This window comes from Leptodactylus fuscus, chromosome 3 (assembly GCF_031893055.1).
Source record: "Leptodactylus fuscus isolate aLepFus1 chromosome 3, aLepFus1.hap2, whole genome shotgun sequence".
NCBI classification, from domain to species: Eukaryota; Metazoa; Chordata; class Amphibia; order Anura; family Leptodactylidae; genus Leptodactylus; species Leptodactylus fuscus.
The window spans coordinates 248277528-248290946 of record NC_134267.1 but is presented as its reverse complement, the minus strand read 5'-3'; the positions used below and the strand labels follow the sequence as shown (position 1 = coordinate 248290946).

The 13419-nt window shown below is 46.8% G+C and overlaps 1 protein-coding gene across 1 annotated transcript in view; it reads right to left on the bottom strand.

The window, feature by feature from the left end:
- The window catches only part of LOC142198388 (uncharacterized), a 279850-nt gene extending 268804 nt beyond the window's left edge, over positions 1-11046 (bottom strand). The window contains exon 1 of the mRNA XM_075269404.1: positions 9297-11046. Within this exon, the coding sequence (XP_075125505.1) occupies positions 9297-11019 (1723 nt within the window). The 5' untranslated portion in view covers positions 11020-11046. The remainder of the gene's footprint in view (positions 1-9296) is intronic.
- Positions 11047-13419: the final 2373 nt, after the last annotated feature.

The following is a 13419-nucleotide window of genomic DNA, read 5'->3' as shown; positions in this document are numbered from 1 at the left end:
CCGAAAAAGAAATGGATCTGGCAAGGTCTGATTCCCAACGAAGCAGGTGGAGAGGTTTGACCTGCTCAGCAGGGACAGAGAGGAAAGTATAAAATGTGGACAACCCACCTTTAGCAGGCGAGGATCGGTTCCACATTCTCAAAGCTAGTCTGGGAAAGGTCAACCGCGAGGGGTCATGAGTGTGAAAAAAGTGACGTAATTGCAAATATTTAAAAAAGTCGGTTTTGGGAAGGTGAAACTCATCCTGTAGCATAGAAAACGATTTCAACCCCTCTTCGGAAAACAGATGAGCGATCTTATAGAGGCCTCTAGAGCTCCACCCTCAAAGTCTCAGCTGAGGAAGGAAAGCGGTCACATATAGTAAGGGCAATTTCGACAAAGGAACCAAATCTTCCCTGGAGGTGTGTGACAAGTAATAACGCCAGGCAGTCACGGATGCTCTAAGACTTAATAAAGGGGGGTGTACCTTGATGGGGGCCAGGTCTTTAGGACGCAGAATACTCATAAGTGGGGCATCTAACAGGCATTCCTCGACCTCAGCCCAACGCCACTTAGAAGTTTTGTCCCAACCAACTTTGAGTTGTTCAAGGATAGATGCCATGTAGTATTTCCTAACATCTGGGACACCCGCCCCACCATGAGACCAAGGCCTAGTCATCACTTTAAATCGGACCCTGGACCTCTTACCCTCTCAAATAAATTTAGAAAGAATAGACTGTAATTTGGGAAAATACGAGTCCGGGAGGGGAATGGCAACTGTACGAAATGTATACAGAATGAGGGGTAACGCCATCATTTTAACAATGGCTATTCTACTAGCCCAGGACAACATCGGTTGAGAAAAGGAAGAAAGGAGGGAGGAGATCTTAGCCAGAAGGGGGACATAATTGGCAGCAAACAAATCAGAGCTAGGCGCCGTTAGGGAAATGCCAAGGTACGTAATACGGGAATCAGTCCATTGATAGGGGAATTTGACACTAAGATCGTGTTTCAATGAGGGTGGAACAACAATGGGCAAGATCTGGGACTTAGAAGAATTAACTTTGTAGTAAGAAACCCTACCAAGTCTTGTAAGGGCAGCAGTAGCAGCACTCAAAGAAGAGTCGGGGGAGGTCAAGGCCAGGATAACATCATCAGCATATAGACCAATTTTGTGTTGCCGGCGGCCCACAGTAATACCCTCAATGTCCTCAGCCACCCGAATGGACTCCGCCAGGGGTTCCATTACTAGCGCAAAAATAATGGGAGATAGAGGGCAGCCCTGACGGGTTCCATTCGAGATCCGAAAAGACTCAGACAAAAAGCCCGAAGACAGCACACGAGCCGACGGCCGGGAGTAAAGAGCCAAAATAGCAGACTTAAAGACAGGGCCCATACCAAACTTATCCAAGAGACTATCAAGGTAGTTCCAGTGGACCCTATCGAAAGCCTTTTCGGCATCCAGAGCCAAAAGCAAAGAAGGTGCACCATCTTTTTCAGCTTTCTGGATGAGGTCTATGAACCTCCGTGTGCCATCCGGGGCCTGCCTACCAAACACAAATCCCACCTGGTCAGGTTTAATCAGCTGGGGTAGAAGATGGAGTAATCGCTCAGCAAGAATTTTAGCATACAGTTTGACATCAATATTAAGAAGTGAAATGGGTCTAAAATTAGCCGGAACAGTGGGAGATTTGCCGGGCTTCGGGAGGGTCACAATGGTAGCGGACAACATTTCCTCTGGGAAACATTGTTCCTCCGCCGCCTTTCTAAACACTGCCAAGAGATGAGGGGATAAAATATCCGCAAATTTCTTGTAATAGATCCCTGAAAAACCGTCAGGACCAGGAGACTTTAGTGGTTTCAGCGAGGTTATAGCTTCCGTAACCTCAAGCAAGGTGATAGGGGAGGCCAGGGAGACCGATTGCTCCGGGGAAAGGCGAGGCAGGGCCACAGAGTCTAAAAACTCATCTATTTCCTCCTTGGATGGCTGGTACGTCTGGGGATCATCTCTAAGATTGTATAGAGACCTATAATACAAGCGAAACTGATCCACAATGAGGCGGGGGTCAATAACTTTAGTACCCGAGTCATCCACAAGGTAGGCAATACGGGATTTAGGGCGTGACCGTTTGATCTTTTTGGCTAAAAAGGCACTAGCCCTACTATTATGCACGTAGGCCTGACACTGAAAACGTTTAAAGGCTAAGTCCTGTTGGCAAGCCAGAAGGCCCTGCAATCGGAGTTGACATTGCCTAATCTCCGCAGAGACAGTGGGGGTGGGATTAAGCTTATTAATTGCAGAGAGGGAGGATAGGGAGCGAAGAGTAGCATCTATGTCTTTAGACCATTCTTTTTTTGCTCTCGCACAAGCCTGAATAAGTATCCCTCGCATATATGCCTTATGAGCATTCCAGAGCACATGAGGGTCTGACATGGAAGGGGAATTGAGGGAAAAATATTCCTTCAGGGCCTCACGGAGGTGCTCACCATAGGAGGGGTGATCCAATATATATTCATTAAAACGCCATTGGGTAGGCATAGCAGTGGAGAATTTCTCACGCAGAAAGAGGGACACCGGAGCATGATCAGTCCAGGTGATCAGCCCAATATCCGTAGATTCCGCCTGCATCAGCCCAATTTTATCAGTGAGAAAAAAGTCAATACGGGAGTAAGAGGAGGACGAAGAGGAGAAATAACTATAATCTCGTTCCCCACTATGTTGGCAATGCCAGACATCATAAAGGTCCTGAACAATCAAAGAGGAGGATAACAAAGGGGAGCGCCTCTTGGGGTTGGAAGAGTCTAGGGAATTATCTATTAAACAATTAAAATCCCCACCAATGATTAACATACCAGTAGCAAAAGTTCGGATCTTGGAAAGCACAGACTTCCAATATTGAGCCTGGGAACGATTCGGGAGATAAACAGTTACCAAAGTATATTTAACATTATTAATAAGGCAATTAAGCCCCAAGAACCGACCTTTGGGATCAGTTAGAGTGGATTCAAGGGAGAAGGCTACCGAGTCCCGCACAGCAATAAGAACACCCTTACGCTTAGCATTGCAAGAAGCCTGATATATATGAGGGAAAGAGGGACTAGAGAACTTAGGGCTCTTGCCAGCCTCAAAATGAGTCTCCTGGAGAAAAAGCACATCACAGCGGAGGCGACGGGCCTCCCTCCAGACAGAGCTCCGCCTACAGGGGCTATTTAGACCCCTAACATTAAGTGAGGATATACGGAGTACCCTAATAACAACCTAGAGAAAAATGGCAGAAGACTCAGGTGGCTATACCAAAAAAAAACAAGGGCGCGTAAAGTATACATGAACAGGTATAAAAACCAAACGACATTCCAGGTATAAAACAAGAACAGAGTATGCAAACAAAATAACATAGTGTCAAGAAACACCGAATAACCAAAAGTAATCAGCTGGGGGGGGGGGGGGGGGGGAAGAGGTCAGTAACACAGGTCACCTAAATCAAACATTATAGACAAATCAATGTTGGGCAAGGCGAGTCAGTCCGCCGGAGCGGATAAAGGAGTCACTTACGACCGCCCACCACAGTCCATTTCTTAGAAAGATGGGAGGGCCGCGCTGAGGATTCTGGAGCAGATGAGAGAGATTCAGCAGGGGCAAGTTTCCATTTACGGAGGAGGGACATGCCTGGATCCACATCAGGGACGGAATGGAAAACCCCATTGCGGGGAATCAGCAATTTGGTAGGAAAGCCCCAGCGGTACCGTATACCCCGTTCCCTGAGGATCTTGGTAATGGGAGCCAGATCACGTCTGGCCTGCATAGTGGCCGCGGATAAATCAGGGAACAGAGATATTGATGCAAACGGGGCTGGTAAAGTACCACATTTTCTGGCTTCCGCAAGGATCGAGTCCTTAATCTGATAGAAATGGACCCTTGTTAAAACATCTCTCGGGACATCTACTGGAGCAGAGTTCGCTTTTGGAATACGATGGGTCCGATCCAGGGTGAGCTCCAGTTCAGTAAGCTGTGGTAGAATTTTCTTAAAGAGACGCTGAACATAGGCCACTAAGTCCTCTGATGTCACATCCTCAGGGACACCACGGATCTTGATGTTATTGCGTCTAGACCGATCCTCAGCGTCAGCAGCCTTAATTTTGAGCCATCTGACCTCCGCTTCGAGGGTGTTATGAGCATCAACCAGTTCATTATGGGCAGATGAAAATTCCTCCATTTTATTTTCAAGATGGTCAGTCCGCTCTCCCAAAGCGTCGATGTCCTGTCGCAGTTTGCCCACCGCAGAGGAGACAGATTTGTTAATCCCCGCCTGTAGGAGAACAAGCATCCCTTTCAATGTATCACACGTTACAGGGTCTGAGGAAGCCGGGAAGTCAGAAATGTCCAAATGAACAAAATCAGAGGGAGTATCAGAGGCAGGTAGGACATCAGCGACCCGTTTACACAACGGCTCCTTACCACTTGGAGAACCCTGAGGAGACACAACAAAACTTCTCTTACCACCATCGACCAGCAGGGGAGGACGCTCAGCTGAGAGAGAGCCTTCTTCAGGTAAAGAGCCTACCAATTCAGACCGTGGAGGCGTCTTTGCTGGGGAGCGGGAACCTGACGGTGAGGAAGGCAAAGCTTCCTGGGGGTTTCGGAGGAGGATGGTTTCTTTCGAGGCATAATAGCAAAAGCAGGAAAGGTCAGGGACGCAACTTAGGATGATAGGACAGGAGAGCAGATCAATGCGACAGGTACAAAATTTACGGAGCAGCGCAGCAAGTCAGACAGCAGCAAATTCCGGCAGGACCATGGGAATCAGCTGAGAGCCAGAGGTGACACTGTTGAAGGTTTAATCAAGCATGGTGTAAGAAGTGGCCTGCAGTGGAGACACACAGGAAATTACAGTTCCATGGGAGCCCAGTGTGAGGAGCCCCCCTGATGTTGGAGTAGGGGCTCGGCACCCACAAAGGGCTCAACCAAAAAGGCAGGGTGCAAGCCAGGTAATATGCAAAGTCCAGTCCGGGAGAAAGGTGAGGAGCTCCCCCTGATGGTGGTGTAGGGGCTCAGCACTCACCTAAATTCCCCAATCAGTATCAGTGAAGTCACTGCCAGGAAAAATTGTCAGAGGAGCAGAGGAGTATAGTAAATGGCAGTCTCCAGAGGAAGACACAGGCTCTAGGTGGGACAGATGATCACTCACTGGCAATGCAGAGATGGAAGACAGCAGCTCCAGGCAACAGGAGAATGTGCAGCAAGCTCCAGAGACCACAGAGGCACAGGCAGCAGAGCTTCTCCGGCAGGACACTGGCAGGCAACGCAGCAGGTAGGTCGGGCAGGAGGAGAAGCGGCATCGCGTGCCCTTTCACAAGATGGCCGCCGCCGTATGTGCAGCAGCAGGCCTCAGGCCGCACTTCCACGTCCACCCGACAGGATACCGGAGCAGCGCACCAGAGGCAGTACACGGGGATCGGGGAATCTCCACTCACCCCACCAAGGAGAAAAGCGACCGGTCCGGATACCAGCTGAAGCCGACCACAGGGAGGAGGAAGGCCCTTCAGGCAAGATGGCGGAGCTTCCCGATGTGCAGGTAGGCCTCAGATAGCGAGGGATCCGTCCGGCCAGTAGACAATAAAGATAGCACCCCAAATCAGTCCACTGAGATCTAGGGTGAAGCCCCAAGTGCTGGTGAGAGGATTCGGGCAGGAAAAACCACCGATGCCGAGGAGATTAAACGTGAGAAGCAAGGAGCTCTGGCAGACACGTCTCCTCTCCTTGCCGGCTAGCCACGCCCCCCTTTTCTCGACTATCTTAAGGGGTCGGGTACGGCTTTAAAGAAGGCAACACCAAATGCTTTACTAAGACAATTCTATGTCGGATCAATGACTACATAAGAAGAGAACGGAAGCTAGTGTGATATTGTGCTCACTTCTGTATGATACAAATGTTAAAGATTAATATACAAAGATTAAAATACAGCAAAGACCAGATGAGTTACCTTCCCTCACAACCGTGATCTGAGTCAGCTCAGGGAAATCTACAATGACGAGGTACAAATATGTAACAAATAATAAGGATTCCGGTCTCTAATGGTAAATTCTTAGACAAAAAGAAGATACGTTTAGGATAATTAGCATAACGTGACTGGGTATAAAGTTACAACATAAGTTCCAACACATAACTATGGGATAAGACACAAAGAAGAAGTTTCAGCTCATTATTTCCCATTCCCATAAACACATAGAGACATAAACAAACAAGTAAAAATCAGAATATTCTCTGTAATACATAGATGATACCAGTAATCCAATCTCTGTGCGCCTTGAACTCTTGCACAAAGATTTTAACTTGGGGTAAAACCCCAACTTGTAGGTTGGCGAGGCGACAGAGGGTGAGTGGCCGCCTCCCCCTCCGTGACCTCCCATACCCACGCTGTGAAGATCCGAAACTTCTCACTATCACCTTTTTGCTCTTTTGTGGATACAACAGTTTAAAAGACAATAACAGACAAACAATAACTCAAAACATAACCATGACATCATCTGCTTAGATTTTGTACCAAATCACTTCTTTGGATATAATACATAGACTGTGGACTCTGGTGCTGGCACAAAGCCAAGTTTCGTCTTCTCTGCGCTTCCTCCAGCATCTGGCAGTCTAAGAGATAAAACGACCTTGAAGCTCTTGGCAGTCAATGAAAAAGCTTTGATTGCTCTCTACAGAAATAAAATAGGAATAAAACTCAAACAGCAGTTAATATACTGACACAAAAATTACATAATAACATTTTCGTGCAATCTTTGAATATTTTCATGGCAAACCACAATCTAATTATCCCAGATGTTCAAAACCTCTTAAACTACACTTGACGTTGCTTTAAAGGGAATTTACCAGACTTTTCCAATTTTTCTTTATTAGATTCCAACCAAAGTTTTGAATGTATAATCCTCTAAACATCATAATAATGGTATACAGTGGGGTCTTTTATAGCTGAACTGGGCATATACACTTGGAGACTCGGAAAAGGGGGGCTACCGGGGGTTTGACCTCTTCCGGGGTTGAGAGTTTGTACTAGGAACTGGATGTAGCTATCACCGGATATAGGGGCGTGATCTGAGGGGCGGTGGGAGGTGTTGGTCTGGGTGTACTAACATGGCCGCCAGAGGAAACAGCCATGACCTCACTTCCGCCATCCCTGGGCGTTGGTCCGGAAGATGAGACAACAGGGGATGGGCGGGGAGCTCCACAGGCTACACCGACATCTTGCCAATCAGGATTCTGCTGTCCACAGACGTCACAGGTCCACCCATCTCCACCACTCTCGGCGCCATTTTAGGGCAGTGGCGCACAAGCAATTATACTCGGCATATTCTTTTTATCATCAAGTTTCAGATAACCAAACAGAGGTTCAGCGTTTTCATGTCCTCCCTCGCCTGTCAGTCCTGCATATCCCTCACGCTATAGAGTCCTTGCGACCCTGCAATGAGCAAACCTTTATCTCCTAACATTCCACCTCATTCACCTGTTTCTTCCCCTCTCTCACTTTTAACCAAATCCACAGCCGTCTGTGCCTCTGTAGACAAAGTATGCTTGCATATGAACAGCCGTACCACGATCTCTGTTCTTTAGCGCCACGCGACCAGAACAGCAAATACCTAAAACCACAAGTTCGTTCTCAGACCCAGCCTATCGCCAGGGAGAACCACAAATTCGAAATAACAATGATGGTACGGCACCAAATACAATAGTCTAAAAATAATCTAAACAGACGGCTGTTAGCTACCTCCCCTCACACTATAGTCAAACAGGCACAAGCCCAATCTCAATCCACACCTCTATCTGACCGATTGAGCCACACAGGACAGAAATATATCAGTGCTGCGGTTCTAAGCTATCAGAGGAAACTCCAGGCATGTCTGCCCCTTTAAGACCTTGAGCACCCGACCCGGCTCACCACCACACTTACTAAACCGCCACCTCTCGAGATTCACAGGCAAGTGAACACATATAAAATATGAGTAAACTCACCGTGATCGTTTGAGGTTCTGGACACCCTCCTCGGGAAATGGCGGAGTTCGGTGTGGCGGCCTATGCGGGTCAGCGAGCCCCCCCTGGTTTCCTCATGATAGCCCCACGTTGGGCGCCATTTGTCAGGGTCGAATTCGACAGCACGGGTCAATCAGTCAGATCCAAATTAGTATTAGCATGTGTGCACCGCGCTAAGAATGACACAGACACTCAGTTCCGTTTTCAATCCCAGCTCATGCTATATCATCGCCTCCATAGCACTGAACTAACTTTATTTCATGTCACACATAGTTATACAGGAAAGGAAAAGAAAGGGTTAATGCATAATATAACATGAAATTCTTCACATGATTGGCTCTTGATTGTGACGTATAACAGGTTGTAGTCTTGGTTACAATCTAAGGAATTTAGCAAAACATAAGAATCGTCGCCATCTTATAATACATTCTTTATTCCAAAGCTGATAGTCTTTAGTTTTAAAGGAAAATTAGTATTTCAACATAAATCCAGTAGCAATGCATCAGCAATTGTGACTTCAGATCTGACAGTGTTAGTTTTACCAGTCAGTCAGGTCAGTAGTGCTGGACTTGAGCAGACACCGCCTGACAGTATGGAGCACAATTAGCATATTGGGTGTTGAGACGATCAGAAATGATATGACCACTCCTACTGCAGCACTTGGGCCAATTCAGTTTCTTCCTCATCTGACTTCGAGTGGCCTGGTACTCCCACTGCTCATGGCTTCGTATTGTGACATTATCCCAAGGCCCTTCGGGGTTGTATATGAGGACCCAGGCCGAGCCTCTCCTTCAGGGTGGTCTTTTCTTCCTTGATAAAGAGCTGGTGGCTTCTTTCCCGTAGAGTCTGGCTAGTTGTAATAAAGAGCTAGCGGGGGGACTTCCTCCTTGGATGGATGTCTCTCTGTGGTTAGTCAGTTGGGTTGGGTGCAATCACTTGCTTCCACTTCTCTACAACTTAGTGGTTGTTTCACTGGAGGAAGCCATGCAAGTGGGAGTGGAGCATAAACAGAGAGAAGTATAATGGAAAGATCTGCGCGGCTTCCAGATTGGCTGCAACGTTTAGGCTACAAATACTAAAAGGAAATGCAAAATACTATGGGAAAAATGCCAGCGTCTTATAAAAACATGAGCTGTGTCACCGAGACCAAGAGGCAGTGCCGGGTATTTTCCACCTACAGAACATCAAAATGGCTATTCCCTTTACTGTATTCCGTCACGGGTAACAAGATTATTCTCCCCTGTGTGACTTCTCTCATGTCTAATAAGATTGGATTTATCTCTAAAACATTTTCCACATTCCGAACATGAATAAGGCTTCTCCCCTGTGTGACTTCTCTCGTGTTTCATAAGATCCGATTTACATGAAAAGAATTTCCCACATTCTGAACATGAATATGGCTTCTCCCCTGTGTGACGTCTCTCATGTATAACAAGATGTCCTTTCTGAGTAAAACATTTCCCACATTCTGAACATGAATACGGCTTCACTCCTGTGTGACTTCTCTCGTGTTTCATAAGATCCGATTTACATGAAAAGAATTTCCCACATTCTGAACATGAATATGGCTTCTCTCCTGTGTGACGTCTCTCATGTATAACAAGATTTCCTTTCGTAGTAAAACATTTTCCACATTCTGAACATGAATATGGCTTCTCTCCTGTGTGAAGTCTCTCATGTTCAACAAGATTTCCTTTCATAGTAAAACATTTCCCACATTCTGAACATGAATATGGCTTCTCTCCTGTGTGAAGTCTCTCATGTTCAACAAGATTTCCTTTCATAGTAAAACATTTCCCACATTCTGAACATGAATATGGCTTCTCTCCTGTGTGAAGTCTCTCATGTATAACAAGACTTCCTTTCGTAGTAAAACATTTCCCACATTCTGAACATGAATACGGCTTCACTCCTGTGTGACTTCTCTCGTGTTTCATAAGACCCGATTTACATGAAAAGAATTTCCCACATTCTGAACATGAATATGGCTTCTCTCCTGTGTGAAGTCTCTCATGTTCAACAAGATTTCCTTTCATAGTAAAACATTTCCCACATTCTGAACATGAATATGGCTTCTCTCCTGTGTGAAGTCTCTCATGCTTAACAAGATTTCCTTTCGTAGTAAAACATTTCCCACATTCTGAACATGAATATGGCTTCTCTCCTGTGTGAAGTCTCTCATGCTTAACAAGATTTCCTTTCGTAGTAAAACATTTCCCACATTCTGAACATGAATACGGCTTCACTCCTGTGTGACTTCTCTCGTGTTTCATAAGATCCGATTTACATGAAAAGAATTTCCCACATTCTGAACATGAATATGGCTTCTCTTCTGTGTGACGTCTCTCATGTATAACAAGATTTCCTTTCATAGTAAAACATTTTCCACATTCTGAACATGAATATGGCTTCTCTCCTGTGTGAAGTCTCTTATGTTCAACAAGAGTTCCTTTCGTAGTAAAACATTTCCCACATTCTGAACATGAATATGGCTTCTCTCCTGTGTGACGTCTCTCATGTATAACAAGTCTTCTTTTCGTAGTAAAACATTTCCCACATTCTGAACATGAATATGGCTTCTCTCCTGTGTGAAGTCTCTCATGATTAACAAGATTTCCTTTCGTAGTAAAACATTTCCCACATTCTGAACATGACTTCTTTGCTGTGTGACTTCTTTCATGGTTAACAAGACTTGATGTTTTTGTAAAACATTTCCCACATTCTGAACATGAATATGGCTTCTCTCCTGTGTGACTTCTTCTGTGTGTTACAAGACTTGCACTATTAATAAATGCTCTTCCACATTCCTCACACTGAAACCTTTTCCCGCCTTTCTTCTCAGTACTTGTGGTCACAATCTGTGGTTGGTCAGAAGGTTCCTCATGATTGGGGGGATTATATGATGGATCTGTACTGTGACGTCCTGGATGTACATGAGGGGTAATGAGGTTTTCTCCTGAGGAGCGCTCCATCATATCTTCATCTTCTCCTTTATCACTTACTGATAACATGACGTTTCCCTCAGAGATCGCACTGGGATTTTCTGTAAGAGAAAAAATAGATTTTATGATTCTTATTGATTTTAGCACAAATTTAATTTGCATGTTCTATGATTTGCATAGGGTGTGAATCAGGCAATAAGATATCATGTATACATCACTACATCACTGTCACTCGGTAAGGAGACTGTTGTATTGATGCCTGGACGTCCGCTGCCTCCGGGGAGAAACACCAAACAGATTCCAGATAACAGGGTTGTGCATCAATACAAATGGCAATAAGTAAAAGGAAACTAAAGTATTGGTACAAAAAAAAAAAAAAAAATTCCTTGGCCTCCCCGGCTGCTCAGACGCTGTAGGTCGGTGCAAGTCCTTTCACTCAGTCATGTGGAGTAGAGTACAGTACAGCTTCTGCTGTATCCTCAGTGACAGACGCACAGAGATCATTCCGGCTGGACATAGAATATCCTCTGCTTCTCAGAGAGAAAGTCCAGAATAAGCAGCAGCATTATTACCAGTAACAGGTGGACGCCCTGTAAGACGCCAAACATTAGATGAGCTCCTCACCCCTCGGGGCTGCTCCCCTGCTTATCAGGTATGAGGAACGAGGAGAGTTACTGGACTGGAGCTCTAAGGGGGAACTTCTCCTTCTCCATTCATGACTCCGTACCTGTGGTAACACCTCCTGGAATCTCCTCCTCCACTTCCCTCTTACACAGGTGATGGCCCCTCATCCTCTCTTCTTCAGCCTCCGCTTTAATATCAGTCACATCTTCTCCCTGATTTCTGGCAATGGCTCCATCTGTAGGAAACACACAGTGATGGGATAGATTGCCATGTGATGATGAGGAGATGATGGGAGTAGTAGTATCTAGAGGAGAAAGTCTCCGCTCCTTACACTGCTGATCAGTCCAGGAATCCGTCTCCTCTTCTGCTTCTTCTTTAACCTCAGCCTTAATGTCCATCAGATCTTCACCCTAAACAGGGAAGAAACAATGTAATATCTGGTCCAGTCACTTTATGGTCTGAATATAGCGCCATCTACCTGCTGACTGTCTGGTACATGTATGAGTGCAGGAGCTCCACCCCCTATATAGATGTACCCCAGGACTCAGCAGCGCCATCTACCTGCTGACTGTCTGGTACATGTATAAGTACAGGAGCAGCGAGCTCCACCCCCTATATAGATGTACCCCAGGACTCAGCAGCGCCATCTACCTGCTGACTGTCTGGTACATGTATGAGTGCAGGAGATCCACCCCCTATATAGATGTACCCCAGGACTCAGCAGCGCCATCTACCTGCTGACTGTCTGGTACATGTATGAGTACAGGAGCGGCGAGCTCCACCCCCTATATAGATGTACCCCAGGACTCAGCAGCGCCCCCTAGCTGCTGACTGTCTGGTACATGTATGAGTACAGGAGCGGCGAGCTCCACCCACTATATAGATGTACCCCAGGACTCAGCAGCGCCATCTACCTGCTGACTGTCTGGTATATGTATGAGTACAGGAGCTCCACCCCCTATATAGGTGTACCCCAGGACTCAGCAGCGCCATCTACCTGCTGACTGTCTGGTACATGTATGAGTGCAGGAGCTCCACCCCCTATATAGATGTACCCCGGGACTCAGCAGCGCCATCTACCTGCTGACTGTCTGGGACATGTATGAGTGCAGGAGCTCCACCCCCTATATAGATGTACCCCAGGACTCAGCAGCGCCATCTACCTGCTGACTGTCTGGTACATGTATGAGTGCAGGAGCAGCGAACTCCACCCCCTATATAGATGTACCCCAGGACTCAGCAGCGCCATCTACCTGCTGACTGTCTGGTACATGTATGAGTACAGGAGCGGTGAGCTCCACCCCCTATATAGATGTACCCCAGGACTCAGCAGCGCCATCTACCTGCTGACTGTCTGGTACATGTATGAGTACAGGAGCGGTGAGCTCCACCCCCTATATAGATGTACCCCAGGACTCAGCAGCGCCATCTACCTGCTGACAGTCTGGTACATGTATGAGTGCAGGAGCTCCACCCCCTATATAGATGTACCCCAGGACTCAGCAACGCCATCTACCTGCTGACTGTCTGGTACATGTATGAGTGCAGGAGCTCCACCCCCTATATAGATGTACCCCAGGACTCAGCAGCGCCATCTACCTGCTGACTGTCTGGTACATGTATGAGTGCAGGAGCTCCACCCCCTATATAGATGTGCCCCAGGACTCAGCAGCGCCATCTACCTGCTGACTGTCTGCTACATGTATGAGTGCAGGAGCTCCACCCCCTATATAGATGTACCCCAGGACTCAGCAGCGCCCCCTACCTGCTGACTGTCTGGTACATGTATGAGTGCAGGAGCGGCGAGCTCCACCCCCTATATAGATGTACCCCAGGACTCAGCAA